Source organism: Scardinius erythrophthalmus, assembly GCF_964197995.2.
Source record: "Scardinius erythrophthalmus genome assembly, chromosome: 16".
Classification (NCBI taxonomy): Eukaryota; Metazoa; Chordata; class Actinopteri; order Cypriniformes; family Leuciscidae; genus Scardinius; species Scardinius erythrophthalmus.
The window spans coordinates 40,364,676-40,380,718 of NC_138236.1; the positions used below are offsets into that span (position 1 = coordinate 40,364,676).

General features: G+C 44.4%; 1 protein-coding gene across 1 annotated transcript; it reads right to left on the reverse strand.

Moving 5' to 3' along the window:
* Window positions 1-411: 411 nt before the first annotated feature.
* Window positions 412-15,862, reverse strand: sri (sorcin). Its single transcript, XM_081388097.1, has 8 exons — window positions 15,391-15,862; window positions 10,796-10,864; window positions 10,070-10,139; window positions 9,909-9,952; window positions 4,154-4,301; window positions 2,977-3,090; window positions 2,195-2,253; window positions 412-1,643 (listed from the first exon to the last, which is right to left on the reverse strand). The coding sequence occupies exons 1-8, from the start codon at window positions 15,610-15,612 to the stop codon at window positions 1,617-1,619; spliced, it is 753 nt and encodes a 250-aa protein (XP_081244223.1). The 5' UTR covers window positions 15,613-15,862; the 3' UTR covers window positions 412-1,616.
* Window positions 15,863-16,043: the final 181 nt, after the last annotated feature.

Consider the following 16,043-nt stretch of genomic DNA (forward strand, 5'->3'; position numbering starts at 1 on the left):
CTGAGAGAAGACTGTCATACACACCTAGGATGAGTTGAGGGAGAGTAAATCATGGGCTAATTTTCATATTTGAGTGAACTATCCCTTTAATAGTCTTTAACATTGTTCTTAAGATGAAAATACTCTTCTCTCTGTTTATTAGATCTTTTAGAGATGCCACTCCTCATTATGTAAAATGAGTTTATATTGCTCTATTATTTGCCAAGAAAGCTATTGTTCTGCATTGCAAAACTAAACAATTATTAAATATTAACCCTGTTTAGACATATTATTATATTTCATTGTATGTCATTTAAAAAAAAAACTGAAGTAGATATGTAATGTTTTAATGTATTTATTATTTAAATATCTATATAGTGGAATTAATTTAAGGCATGACTTTATATTTTAAATATTAATTTCTGTATTTTTGAATGTGTAAAGTAGATTACATGGCGGCATGTATTTTTCCCCTTTTTCTTGTCTTTTTTCTCTTTGTTGTAAAATAAAATAAATTATCTTCATTTTAAACGTTTTTCTTGTTGAACTCACTCAGTGTTTTAGGTTATACCAGCTCAATTACACTGAGTAGATTTTAATATATTCCCTTTACTCAAAAACACATCAAACAACACTTGATTTGAATATTTCCTCTCGCAAAGCATGCTGGGAACTACAGATCACAGCCCAGTTTCAGTTAATGGGAGAAAAGTCATGCATGTGCTTGTAGTCCCAACACATAAAGACCATGAGCAATGACGGTCTTAAAACCAGGAATTATGATATAATAATATATCATCCGCGTTCTCGCAGATTCACGTTTTTGAAGGTTACGCAGAGATGATCACGTTTCTCTACATTTTTCAGCGCTTGGAACTCAACTTCACAGTACAATCAGGCTCTTTTATTTGCATTTAACTTCTGAAATGTTGCTAAAGCCATCCGTATCAACAGTTTTGCACATAACTCATGCACTTTAATGCACAGGGATGATCGGATTGACACATTTGTTTCTTAGTAATTCTGTGTGATCAACATGTGTGTACAGTAACTACTGAAAGAAGAAGACGTCACACACAATCTCATAACCGCTGTTATTAGTGAACATATGCATAAATCTCACACACTTTTCACACAGCCATTGAGCAGAGCAAGAAACAGAGACATGAATTCAGTGGTGATACATAATATAACATTTCACTTCTACATTATATGTCCATATAGCAGCACTGACACTGACGTTTGGCCCTTCTTACACTGTTTTCATAACTGGCCATGTCACATTAACCCTTTCAAACAGATGCACTGGAAGAGCAGAGACGTGCGGACAGCGCTCCAGAGAGAGTTATGGCACTGGCATTCATATATATATATATATCTATACTATAGGATGTATGATACATGTTGAAATGAGTGCATAGATTGTGAATATCATTGGTGTAGAGGCACTACTTAGTTCATAAGAATAATGGTGCATAATGCAAACAATATTGTTTAAATGTACGTTTTATATCGTAAGTACTACAATGTTGTAAAAAGTATGACATTAAAGCACATGTGAGTAAATTGTTTAAAAATGTATATTATAAAAAGGAATCCATGTTTCAGGATCTAAGCATGAATCCAGAGGCTTGTTCTCAGATGCTCATGGTGGACTGGATGAACTGGGAGACGAGACACAACACACACATTAATGTTATAACCAGCGAAAGCTTGAGGATCATTATCATTAGCTAATGCCTGACCATTAAAGGCATTCGCTTTATAAGAATGTTTTATAAAACAATGACAACTGCAATAGGACAAAGACACCAATGTTCAATAGTTAACAGCATAATGTGGATCTCAGGGTCACATGACTATAAGGACACGGTTACACAGGACTGGGTGAGTGAAGTAAACATTTAAATACAATGCTATATTTTTATATTTAATGACTCTTATAAAAGGCCTAATTTCTGGCCACTTGGTGAGCAAACAATCACAAACTCCTGAACTTATGAAATCAATAAGACGTCAACACTGGAAACCCAGAGCACTTTGCTTTTCTTTAGAGGTTATATAATTATATAGACAATATCATTATCAAAACAGTGTCTATCACAGGGTGATTTACAGGTTACGTTTGACTGAAAATTAATGTTATTTAAAAAATAAATCCTCTTGGCCTTTTCCTCATGATATTAATATGTTCTGTAATGTTTTTAATACTTACATCATCGTACTGAAATGTGGCCACTCCCTGTTGAGCCTGATCCCGCTTCCTGAACGTATCTGATGATCACGGGACAGTTTCAGTCAGGACATGAACACTGAACACTTCAAACCAGTACTAACCATCATTACACTGGAGGAGTTCGGGTGATCTGGAGCCGCTAAACTAAAGCTGATGTTAATAGGTGTAGTGGAGTAAATGTTGAAATATTCAAAAGTGGAAGAATAATGGTCCCAAATTACAGTAATGCCTGTTACACACAATACCACGGTACAGAGCCGTAATCACTCCAGTTTACACTCATTCATGCATCATATCCTTCAAGGGTTAAGGCGAGACACTACAGGTGAATAGGGTAACAATTTTAACTAGCAGATATCACCATGAAACTTTCCCAGTTGATTCTCTACATTAAGATGAGAAAAAAATGTATTACAAGTTTTTTATGTAATTTAATGTTTAAATATGCAAATTAGGCTATATCTAATTAAATATGCAAAATGTGTATTTCGGACTTTTTTTTCACCACAAGTCTGAAAGAAGACATGTTATTGACATGTCATCCAAATATCCAAAAATCTCAAAATTGACCAGTAAAAAACCCCCAATGTTTTTGCCTGCCGTGTCTCGCCTTAAGACATTTAAATAGACATTTAAACAATATGGAGGCTTGTGGTAGACATAATTCACCCTATACTTTACTAAATGGAATCAGAATTTAAGGAATCAGAATTTAAGTTTGCGAGTCCCAAAATAAAATCATGTAGATTCTCCATACTTACCAGTCAAGCTCCTGAGTTTGACACAGCAAGCCACATAATCATCAAACGAGATCTTCCCGTTAGAGCTGTAGCGCTTGATGATGGAGGTGGTGGCCTGAGGACTGAGTCTGTACCCTGAACACACACACACACACACAGCTTACTCTCACATCCTCACACTAATCGACATCATCAAGTCCAACTGCATCAACACTGTTTTTATCCCTGATTTGCGTCTCCAAGAAGCAGAAATAAAATCCTCTACAGATATTCTGTGGTAGACTTGGATCTAGCGATTGTAATTTAAACTAAAGCACCGAACATTCTTCACAAACATATTCTACCATTGATTTCCTCAGAACATTCAGAAGCGCTGGAAGTGTCGATCTCTCAAGTTTTGTCTGCATTATCACTGGCGCTCTGTTCAGATCAAGGCATATGACTTGAAAGTATATTGTCAGATGATTCTTCACCAAGCCGACTTCACAGGACTGACTGTTGTGGTTTAGTTTGAGTTGTTTGAGGTGTTAGCGCAGTCACTGACCCCAACCCTTTGACAGCTTTATTTGGGGTATTCCAGGAATTTACAGATTTAGGAAGTGGATAATATTGCACTTTGCACAATGTTGGCCAAATGACTTGTGGTAATTCATTGGAAGCTGCCATCTGACAAAATATTATTTGCTGCAGTTTATTTTAAAAAATATATATTTGAATGAATTTTGTTTCTTTAAATCAGTTGAATGATTGATTCAATGACTGCCTCATAAACTTCACTTGTTTCATTACTGGATGAATCAGTGTTTCTGCACGAGTCTCTGGAGTAACCGTCGCTTGTCTACTGGTGTAATAGTGTAATTCATCCAATATTTTTTAAAGCGTCAAATTACTTTCAAAAGGTGATTTACTGTATTCATCAGTGTTTATATCTGAACTATAAACTTTTCTCCCAGAACTTCTGTGATAATCTGAGTTATTGTTAGACAGAAATAACGATACTGTGTGTTAGTGAAGCTGTTTCACATCTATACATGACAACGGCTCTCTCTGGACCTCAACACAGATCTGAATGTTCGCTGTGATCGGACTAGTCAAAGGGTTATTTATGATTCGACAGAGCCGAATCTCTGTCATGCAGGAGTAAGGTCATGTGAGTGTTTGAACTGAGCTCTGTTAGACACAGATTGTGAAGCGTTACCCATAGAGGTGATGGCCTGGGTCATCTCCTGCGGGTCGACGGTGCCGCTCATGTCCCGGTCGATGCTCATGAAGTGCTGCTTCCAGCCGCTCAGGACGGCCCACAGCTCCTTGAACTCAGGGAAGCCCATAGAGCAGGACATGTCTCGCTGACCACAGCTCAGTTATGGAAACTCAAACTCAGGTACAGGACAGTCTCGTGCGTAACGGGCTTGAAACCCTTCAGAGTGTCTGTCACGTTTGTTTTTATTTATATAGCATATTTAAAAAAACGGCAAACACAAGATAAAGAGACGAGGGCGAACCACATGACAGAAGCTCACAATCAATTAAAAGCTAAAGAAAAAAGTAGGTTTTAAGAGAAGATTTAAAAACTGTTTCAGACTGTGGCGATCTGATGTAAACCGGAAGGCTCGATCTCCTCTATACTTTAACCGTGATCTGAAGACCGACACAAGTCTCTGATCGCCAGACCTCAGGTCTCGTGTGAGCAGAGAAGCTCAGGCTAATAGCTCAGACTAATAGATCAGTGCCAGATTATTTTAGGATTTAAAATCAAAGAGAAGAATTTTAAACTCTTCTAAAATTCTAAAATGCACAGGAAGCCAATGCAGCGGTCTCAAAATCTGAGAAACGTGATCAAATTACGTTTTCTTGTGAGGAACTTTGCAGCGGCGGTTTGTACTAATTGGAGACGAGCAATAGAGTGTTTGATCATGCCATAGTAAAGAGAGCTGCGCGTGGATAGCAATCTCAACGGTTTTCTCAGACAGAGAGGGTTTAATAAGAGAGGGAAGACGTAGCTGGAAGAAACCAGAACTAATTCTTTTTCAAATTCGAGGTTCTGATCCCAGAAAACAGCTAAGTTCTTAATGCAGGATGAAGTAGAAGGAGAAAGGTAACCCAGGTCAATGTTACTGCTCTTAAAGTTTCCACGGGGGCCGAAGACTATAACCTCGGTTTCAGATTCATTCATAAATAAGACATTGAGAAAACCACATTTTCACTTCATCTAGGCATGCCAAAAGAAATTTCAGAGCAGCATGTGTGTTGCATTTCAGAGGAAGTGACATTTCATAGCAGTGCAATGATACACCATGCTTTCTGAAACCGGAGCCCAGAGGAAGTGAATACAGGGGAAACAGGATGGGTCCGAGAACTGAACCCTGGGGCACTCCACAGGCCACGGAGAACAGTGACCCAGTCTAACACAGAACGGGTCAGAGAACTGAGCCCTGGGGCAATCCACAGGCCACGGAGAACAGTGACCCAGTCTAACACAGGACGGGTCCGAGAACTGAACCCTGGGGCACTCCACAGGCCACGGAGAACAGTGACCCAGTCTAACACAGGACGGGTCCGAGAACTGAACCCTGGGGCACTCCACAGGCCACGGAGAACCGTGACCCAGTCTAACACAGAACGGGTCCGAGAACTGAACCCTGGGGCACTCCACAGGCCACGGAGAACAGTGACCCAGTCTAACACAGAACGGGTCCGAGAACTGAACCCTGGGGCACTCCACAGGCCACGGAGAACCGTGACCCAGTCTAACACAGAACGGGTCCGAGAACTGAACCCTGGGGCACTCCACAGGCCACGGAGAACCGTGACCCAGTCTAACACAGAACGGGTCCGAGAACTGAACCCTGGGGCACTCCACAGGCCACGGAGAACAGTGACCCAGTCTAACACAGGACGGGTCCGAGAACTGAACCCTGGGGCACTCCACAGGCCACGGAGAACCGTGACCCAGTCTAACACAGAACGGGTCCGAGAACTGAACCCTGGGGCACTCCACAGGCCACGGAGAACAGTGACCCAGTCTAAAACAGGACGGGTCCGAGAACTGAACCCTGGGGCACTCCACAGGCCACGGAGAACAGTGACCCAGTCTAACACAGGACGGGTCCGAGAACTGAACCCTGGGGCACTCCACAGGCCACGGAGAACAGTGACCCAGTCTAACACAGAACGGGTCCGAGAACTGAACCCTGGGGCACTCCACAGGCCACGGAGAACCGTGACCCAGTCTAACACAGAACGGGTCCGAGAACTGAACCCTGGGGCACTCCACAGGCCACGGAGAGCCATGACCAAGTCTAACACAGAACGGGTCCGAGAACTGAGCCCTGGGGCACTCCACAGGCCACGGAGAACAGTGACCCAGTCTAACACAGAACGGGTCCGAGAACTGAACCCTGGGGCACTCCACAGGCCACGGAGAACCGTGACCCAGTCTAACACAGAACGGGTCCGAGAACTGAACCCTGGGGCACTCCACAGGCCACGGAGAACCGTGACCCAGTCTAACACAGAACGGGTCCGAGAACTGAACCCTGGGGCACTCCACAGGCCACGGAGAACCGTGACCCAGTCTAACACAGGACGGGTCCGAGAACTGAACCCTGGGGCACTCCACAGGCCACGGAGAACAGTGACCCAGTCTAACACAGGACGGGTCCGAGAACTGAACCCTGGGGCACTCCACAGGCCACGGAGAACAGTGACCCAGTCTAACACAGGACGGGTCCGAGAACTGAACCCTGGGGCACTCCACAGGCCACGGAGAACCGTGACCCAGTCTAACACAGAACGGGTCCGAGAACTGAACCCTGGGGCACTCCACAGGCCACGGAGAACAGTGACCCAGTCTAACACAGGACGGGTCCCAGAACTGAACCCTGGGGCACTCCACAGGCCACGGAGAACAGTGACCCAGTCTAACACAGAACGGGTCCGAGAACTGAACCCTGGGGCACTCCACAGGCCACGGAGAACAGTCACACAGTCTAACACAGAACGGGTCCGAGAACTGAACCCTGGGGCACTCCACAGGCCACAGAGAACCGTGACCCAGTCTAACACAGAACGGGTCCGAGAACTGAACCCTGGGGCACTCCACAGGCCACGGAGAACAGTGACCCAGTCTAACACAGAACGGGTCCGAGAACTGAACCCTGGGGCACTCCACAGGCCACGGAGAACCGTGACCCAGTCTAACACAGGACGGGTCCGAGAACTGAACCCTGGGGCACTCCACAGGCCACGGAGAACCGTGACCCAGTCTAACACAGGACGGGTCCGAGAACTGAACCCTGGGGCACTCCACAGGCCACGGAGAACAGTGACCCAGTCTAACACAGAACGGGTCCGAGAACTGAACCCTGGGGCACTCCACAGGCCACGGAGAACCGTGACCCAGTCTAACACAGAACGGGTCCGAGAACTGAACCCTAGGGCACTCCACAGGCCACGGAGAACAGTGACCCAGTCTAACACAGGACGGGTCCCAGAACTGAACCCTGGGGCACTCCACAGGCCACGGAGAACAGTGACCCAGTCTAACACAGAACGGGTCCGAGAACTGAACCCTGGGGCACTCCACAGGCCACGGAGAACAGTCACACAGTCTAACACAGAACGGGTCCGAGAACTGAACCCTGGGGCACTCCACAGGCCACGGAGAACCGTGACCCAGTCTAACACAGGACGGGTCCGAGAACTGAACCCTGGGGAACTCCACAGGCCACGGAGAACAGTGACCCAGTCTAACACAGAACGGGTCCGAGAACTGAACCCTGGGGCACTCCACAGGCCACGGAGAACAGTGACCCAGTCTAACACAGAACGGGTCCGAGAACTGAACCCTGGGGCACTCCACAGGCCACGGAGAACCGTGACCCAGTCTAACACAGGACGGGTCCGAGAACTGAACCCTGGGGCACTCCACAGGCCACGGAGAACCGTGACCCAGTCTAACACAGAACGGGTCCGAGAACTGAACCCTGGGGCACTCCACAGGCCACGGAGAACCGTGACCCAGTCTAACACAGAACGGGTCCGAGAACTGAACCCTGGGGCACTCCACAGGCCACGGAGAACCGTGACCCAGTCTAACACAGAACGGGTCCGAGAACTGAACCCTGGGGCACTCCACAGGCCACGGAGAACCGTGACCCAGTCTAACACAGGACGGGTCCGAGAACTGAACCCTGGGGCACTCCACAGGCCACGGAGAACAGTGACCCAGTCTAACACAGAACGGGTCCGAGAACTGAACCCTGGGGCACTCCACAGGCCACGGAGAACAGTGACCCAGTCTAACACAGAACGGGTCCGAGAACTGAACCCTGGGGCACTCCACAGGCCACGGAGAACAGTGACCCAGTCTAACACAGAACGGGTCCGAGAACTGAACCCTGGGGCACTCCACAGGCCACGGAGAACCGTGACCCAGTCTAACACAGAACGGGTCCGAGAACTGAACCCTGGGGCACTCCACAGGCCACGGAGAACCGTGACCCAGTCTAACACAGGACGGGTCCGAGAACTGAACCCTGGGGCACTCCACAGGCCACGGAGAACCGTGACCCTGTCTAACACAGGACGGGTCCGAGAACTGAACCCTGGGGCACTCCACAGGCCACGGAGAACCGTGACCCAGTCTAACACAGAACGGGTCCGAGAACTGAACCCTGGGGCACTCCACAGGCCACGGAGAACCGTGACCCAGTCTAACACAGGACGGGTCCGAGAACTGAACCCTGGGGCACTCCACAGGCCACGGAGAAAAGTGACCCAGTCTAACACAGGACGGGTCTGAGAACTGAAACCTGGGGCACTCCACAGGCCACGGAGAACAGTGACCCAGTCTAACACAGAACGGGTCCGAGAACTGAACCCTGGGGCACTCCACAGGCCACGGAGAACAGTGACCCAGTCTAACACAGAACGGGTCCGAGAACTCAACCCTGGGGCACTCCACAGGCCACGGAGAACAGTGACCCAGTCTAACACAGAACAGGTCCGAGAACTGAGCCCTGGGGCACTCCACAGGCCACGGAGAACCGTGACCCAGTCTAACACAGAACGGGTCCGAGAACTGAACCCTGGGGCACTCCACAGGCCACGGAGAACCGTGACCCAGTCTAACACAAAACGGGTCCGAGAACTGAACCCTGGGGCACTCCACAGGCCACGGAGAACCGTGACTCAGTCTAACACAGGACGGGTCCGAGAACTGAACCCTGGGACACTCCCAGAGAAACTTATATTCGTTAAATATGATTAAACCAACTGAGGACAGTTCCCTGGATGCCCACAAAACATTCTAGTCGGGATAAGAGAGTTTTATGATCAGCTGTATCAGAAGCCGAGGTTAGGTCTAACAGTATTAGGATCAGTCGCTAACAGTTACAAACCCGTAATAAAGCCGACTCGTGCTGTGCAGAGGCTTAAAGCCAGACTGGAAAAGTTTCAAACATTTGATTTGAGCTAAGAAAGGACTGGAGTTGAATGAGAACCGTTTTCTCCAATGCTCTAGAAATAAAACGAAGTGTTGAGATGATTAAAATCCCTGTCATCAAGTGAAGGTTTCTTGAGAAGAGGTGTAACAGTAGCTTGTTTTAGGCTGTCAGGGATAGTCCCCGAGCACAAGCATTTATTCAGAGAATACACTAAACATGCTCCAACCGAATCAAAAATTTGTTTCAAAAGACGGGGAGAAAGAACACCACGACAGCAGAAGGAAGCTTTCAAACGGGCAATCTTTTCTCTGAGAAACTGGGTCAAAAACACTCCATACGTCTGAAGAACAGCGCAGTTCAGCTGGAACATTAGAGAGGTGATCTTATCACACAAAAGCCTTTTACAGGATCACATTTACTGAGGATTTAGAGCAGAAAATAAGGCTTTAGAACTGTGATGATCTAGTTAGACATGTCTGCATGTGTTCAGTGTGAGCAGAAGGATACGTCCAGCATGCTGATCATCAGTCTGCACGTCTCAATGTTGAAAGCTGCAGGACAAAGAATGTGTTACAAACAAGTTATGAATCTGCAAATCCTTTCAGTTTGCAACTGTGTGAACTCCTGTACATTCTGCTCCTCTGCTGAGTGAAGTTAAACGCTCTTACGTCTGTATCCACCAGAGAAGTTGGCCTGAGTCAAACACGCCTGCAGTTCTTCTGCAGAGATCTGGCCATCCTGAACAAAACAAATCACATATTAGAATATTGGTAACATTTATAATTACATAATTAGGGATGCACCAATATCATAATGTTGGTTGATACCGATAACCGATAATCTTTTGTTTTTGAAAGCAGATAACCGATATATTGGCCTATAAATCTAAATCCGAATTGTTATTAGGGCTGTGTAATTAATTGAATTTCAATTGGATTTCAGCTCCCAACGATCACCAAAATAGTACAATCGAGTAAAAAATAAAATTTTGCCATGTTCTTTTTTGCAAGAAAACTCTTTATTTTGTCTTGTTTTCTGAATGACAAGCGTACGTGCAAAGTTTAGATTTTTTAACAATTGTTGAAAGGTGTCTTTTTAATAAATTCGACACATTCCCAAAGTAATGTGAAATAATCGTGTTACATAATCGTGATTTCAATACTGACCAAAATAATCGTGATTATGATTTTTTCCATAATCGAGGATCCCCAATTGTCATATAATTTTGCCTGATTGCAAATACAAAAGTCTCACCATTAAAACTTATGACCCAAACACACAATTATGATGTTCTGATGATGATGTTCTGTAGCCGACATGACAGACTTGAGCTGCACATGTTGACCTGAACCATACTTTCCATACTTGAAGGAAGATTTGAGGCGTGCTCTTACTTGTCCTGCGACGGTAGTGAAGTATCCGTACAGAGGATCCTGTTGCTGTCCGGGGAATCCTCCGGGAAACTGCAGGGAAACAGGAAGAACGCTCTCGTTATAGAGAAGGCTTTAGGATTGCGTGGCATTTTTCCACAGAAGGAAGAAACCGTAAATTTTAAATGCATATTTTACAGACAGACCAGTAATAAACTGCTGACTGTGAGTTGCGTGACCATTTACAGTGAAACACCATGAATGCTCTAACAGCGCATTATACATAACTGTACTGTAAAACACTGTCAAATTTATTCATTTTCAAGTAAACACTTAAGGCCATTGTTAAAAAAAAAAATTCGACCTCACGTTATGTCAATCACGCTTGCACACTGTCTATAAAACTTTCGTCCGTAATAAAAAAATTCGGATCGGGTTTGATTTTCTGCGTTTTTCACATCCACAGCCAGTATTTTGAGAGGTTTTTTGACAATTCAGAGCCACCGTACAAGCGAACGACAAAATCCAGAACACTTCGTTTAGAAAAGGAATAAACCTCCCCTTTCAATCAGATTGAAATTTCGGAGTTGTGATTGAGCCGCCAATTCGATGCCAATACTGTCTGCCCAGCGCTTCCGCCGGCCGTGTGTGTGTGTGTGTGTGTCCATACCTTAGACATACTGCCAGTCTCTGTTCAGGATCGATTGGTTCATGGAAATTGGTGGTCTTCTTTTTAATATGTGGCTCCAGTATCGCTAGCAAAGCATCAAACTGTTCCACTGACATTCTGAGGTAAATTTTTAATCGATGGACCCAATATTTCCTCTTTCTTTTTCTCTTTTTAAGAAGAAAGAGGGCAACAAAATCATCCTCACTGCTTGACGAATCCATTTTGTATTTTTTTGCGTTTTTTTCCGCAAAAGTTTAATAAATACGCATCGGACTCAGTGTGCAAGGTTTCTGTGCGTGACGAATTTTAAAGCTGACGAACACGAAAAAACGCATACGAAAATTTCGGACTCAGTGTGCAATGGCCCGTACTGTACAATTTACAGTAAAATGATATCTCAATGTGACATCACATATGATCATATTCTGTATAAGGCAGCAGCTATTTGCACTAAATAGTGACAGACAGTCTAAAAAAACGGCAACAAAAAGTGTTTTCTTTGCACTAAGTACAAGTAGTTCTTCTTATATGCTATTAATACTAGCTTGGGGTGGCAGTGGCTCAGTGGCTCAGTGGCTCATGTGGGTTGTCTACAAACCGGACGGTTGGAAACCAAGGCCACATTTCAGTGAAATGTGACCCAATTCCGATGTTTTGCTCACATGTGACAGATACGATGTGTTCTATGACGGCGTAAACAGGAAAAAAACGCATGCATTCAGATATTTCGAGATCGGTTTCAGGCCTCATTCATATGTGGAAATAAATTGGATATGTGCCAATGCGACTGTCATGTAAACAGGCAGATCGGGTTTTCTGAGGCATTAGGCGACGTCTCCACGGTTTAATGTCGAGAGAAACCCTGACGCGCCTCTGCAAAGGGACGGATGGCCCGACGAAACATCGTGTCGGCGTAGGAGAGAAATGTGGACAAACGTCGACACGACATATTGTCGTACACAACAAAATTTCGGACCCACTGCTCCTCGTTAAAGCCCATATTTAAACACAATCTGCTCCCGCCAGTCCTGAGATCTCTCTCACACACAATAACTGAAGCACATGTGCAATGATGGCACTTTTCGTCCTCCTCCGCCTCATAATCATGGTGATGTTTGGCAAACTTCGCATACATCGCAGAGCATCAAGCATTCGCGTCCGCCCATCTGTGCAAGATAATGTAACCCTTTAAGCATGCGCGATGTTTCAGACAGTATGGCAAGTGTAAACACTAAACACATGAACCGGATATGGGTCACAGTTGAAAGAACGTGTAAACGGACGGTCCAAAAAAACGGATAAAGGCAACAAATCAGAATTGTAAACGAGGCCCACGTGTGGAGGCGTCCGTGAGCAAGACACCTGACCCCAGCTGCTCCCAACGAGCTGGATGGCCTTGCTTGGCTGACACCGCCGTCGGTGTGTGAATGAGTGTGTGAATGAGTGAATGTGAGGCTATGTGAAGCATAAATGCAGTCCATTTACCATAGATGTACATCTCAGTGTATTGTAGTATGTTATAAAACAGGACACAATGGATGGTGTTTTATTGGGAAATTACTTGTGCCATCCCTACCCGATAAACACTTAATAAACCCACGATTAAACCCTAACCCACGATTAAACCCTAACCCACGATTAAACCCTAACCCACGATTAAACCACTGTTCGGCACTTTATTAGCTGATGATCAAAGGGGAAAGGGAGAAGAATGAGTCTGTCTTCACACTCGTGTCTAAAGCTGACGTCACTCGTCTCTCTCCACACACTGATCCTGTTATCAGACAGGTTTCTTCTGGAGTTCTGCCTGTCAATCAAACACTGGTGGGCGGAGCTAGTGACCACACGCCGGCTGATTTGCTGGCTTTTACTGAGTATGATTATTTTGTATTTATACACACACATCACATGCATGTATATATTTAAGAAAAATGTGTTATTTATGTATAAAATATTTCTATGTAATATAAATTATATATACATGCAGATATTTCTTAAATATATAAATGCATGTGTGTGTATTAATTTATAGATACACATATATTCTGTAAACACAAACTTTTATGGTGGATGCTATAAATCGTTTCACCGCCCTAATTCCGTTTATAATCATTTAATTTTGTTTCTTATTTTTGTAATGAGTGTACTTTAGGTGTTTTGTGTTACATGTTATGGTTTTTACTTAAAGGTAAAAGGTCTAAGTGATGTCACGCGTTTTTTAGGCCAAAACATTTTTTTGTCACGTCCAGCAAACCTCTCTCCCCCCCGCTCGCTGCCCGTCCCCTGAACACACTGAAGCGCGGTCTCTGCACACACACCACAGGCTCCACACACGGAGAGAAACACAAACTGGGCCAACCCGCACCTGGAAACACAACTCACTGTTCCAGCCAATCACAGAAGAGAAGGGTCTGGGGTGCGGTTTGGGGGGTTAGTGTGCGGGTGAGGGGGGGGGGGGGTCGAGCTAGCCTCCGTTTAGTTTGACTATACTTTAAACGTCAACAAGAAGTAACGTCTCCCAACATCACTTACAGCAGCTTTAATGTTTATTGCGTTGTTGTATTGTCATGTGTGTTGTGATGGTGTGTTGTGCATCTCCAAACTCCGTGTGCCTGTCATTTTCACCATCTGTACTATCACCATGGGTATTATATTTAATAGGGAAAAAGCTGACTTCAGAAAATTGGTATATTAACAATAGATCATTTCATGAAATTCATAGTATTCAGCTTTTAAGTAAGAATACTTTCATATTGTACTTCATTTTTTATAATGGAGAAGCGAATAGATCTGTGAAGCGTGAGAAGAGGAAATGTGGAAATCAAGGTTTCACACAAGAAGATCTGGACTCGAATCTGAAAGCCATCCATTACTTCTGTGTCCTTGAGCAAGATACTAGACTTTTTAATTAAAGTCCCCCTGTAGTCAATCCTTTTATCCCTTAAATCCCATCTTTGATCACCAAAATTTCATTAGCCTCATAGCATAATTGCCCAAGTCATTTTTTTTAAATAGGACGTAAGCAATTATGCTATGAGGCTAACATATTTAAGATTTTTTCCCTTGAAAAATAATTCTTCATGCCTTAAAATATCTTGAATGTAACTCGACACCCTTGCCTCATTTAGTATGCACGGTTCTACAAATATGCAAATGAGCCCCGCCTCCACTCACTCACTCAGCTCAGAGATCCACTGGTTGACGATCACACGTTGATCTGATTGGTTACAAGGTAGTTTGTGACGTCAGAAACACCAGCGATTTCAAAGCGTGTGTTTGAGACTGTCTTTGGTTCACTGCAGTTTTAAGGAGGAAACACTCAGCAATGCTGTCGACTTATGAACTTACACATGCTTTGTCTTAAAGCAGATTAAAAACACCACATAGACACATAAACAACATTAAAAGCTGAAGTTTCACCACAGGGGGACTTTAAAAACCAACTTAACAAAGGAACTACGATTATGTGAGTGTAACAAAAGTTATTGAGATGGACTGATATACACAACCTGTTTTTTTTGACACATGATGAACATTTGTTACTTGAGCCTTCTAGATTTCACCATTTCTAAACCAACCACTTCAGATCATCAGAACTGGATTGTGCTGGAAACCATTGAACTCTAATCCACTGATCTACAACACTACAAACATGAGTAAACCCGACACACCCAGTAGAGGTCAAGGGTCACTGTAACCAGCCGAGAAGAGCAAGGTGTGTTTAGTAGTAAACCAGAGGTGGGTAAACCAGCAACACTGATGTCGAATCTGCCCTTTAAACGCCATTAAACAGAACAATTCCCCTTTCCATCAGCCACTAACATCAGGAATATATCCCGAACTAACAGATCATCCAGAAACTGCGTTATCAAGCTCTCGATCCACAGCATCGAGCTTCCAGATCAGCATGAAGAATATCATTAACACACACTGGTTATCATCATCATACCCCTCCCGCAGCTGGAGCTCCATATCCCTGGAAATTCATCCTGACCGCGAGATCTCTCCTGGAGAATGAACGAGTCCGGTGTGAAGTTCTTCCGTGATGGAGGATCTGTAGCTGTATGTGTGTGTGTGTGTGTGTGTGTGTGTGTGTGAGAGAGAGAGAGAGTCTCCGCCCTCTTCCGTGATGACCGTAGACTGTGGTGATGACATATGCCGTTAGCCTCATAGCATAATTGCCTAAGTCATTCTTACCAGCTGTCCCAACTATGAGGACATTAGAGGGACTTTTTACACAAAATTTGAAATACTTTGCCCTTCCTAAATTAAACAACAAAACACAATTTCAACATCTATTAGGTGAAAAAAGAGATTGTATCACACTAGCGGCAAGATACATCGATGCCTGCTACAAAAAGAGAGAGTTGACGACTAATCAGTGATGCGCTCACATAGCCTACACACACACACACACACACACACACACACACACACACTCGTACACAAAACAAACACTTACACACTGAATTCTAAATTGTTCACAGAATTTTGAGATGTTCATAAACTGTTCTATTTTCTATTACTATTTATTATTTTTATTTAATTGAATTTTTTTTCTGTACTAAATGTTCAATATCATTTTCTATGCTGTTTTGATGC

Coding starts and splice junctions, on each gene's coding strand:
- sri (XM_081388097.1), bottom strand. CDS start 15,612: ATGAGGCTAACGGCATATGTCATCACCACAGTCTACGGTCATCACGGA. Junction 2,254..2,976: donor CAAACTCAGGAGCTTGACTG/GTAAGTATGGAG, acceptor CGTGATCATCAG/ATACGTTCAGGAAGCGGGAT. Junction 1,644..2,194: donor CCACATTTCAGTACGATGAT/GTAAGTATTAAA, acceptor CTCGTCTCCCAG/TTCATCCAGTCCACCATGAG.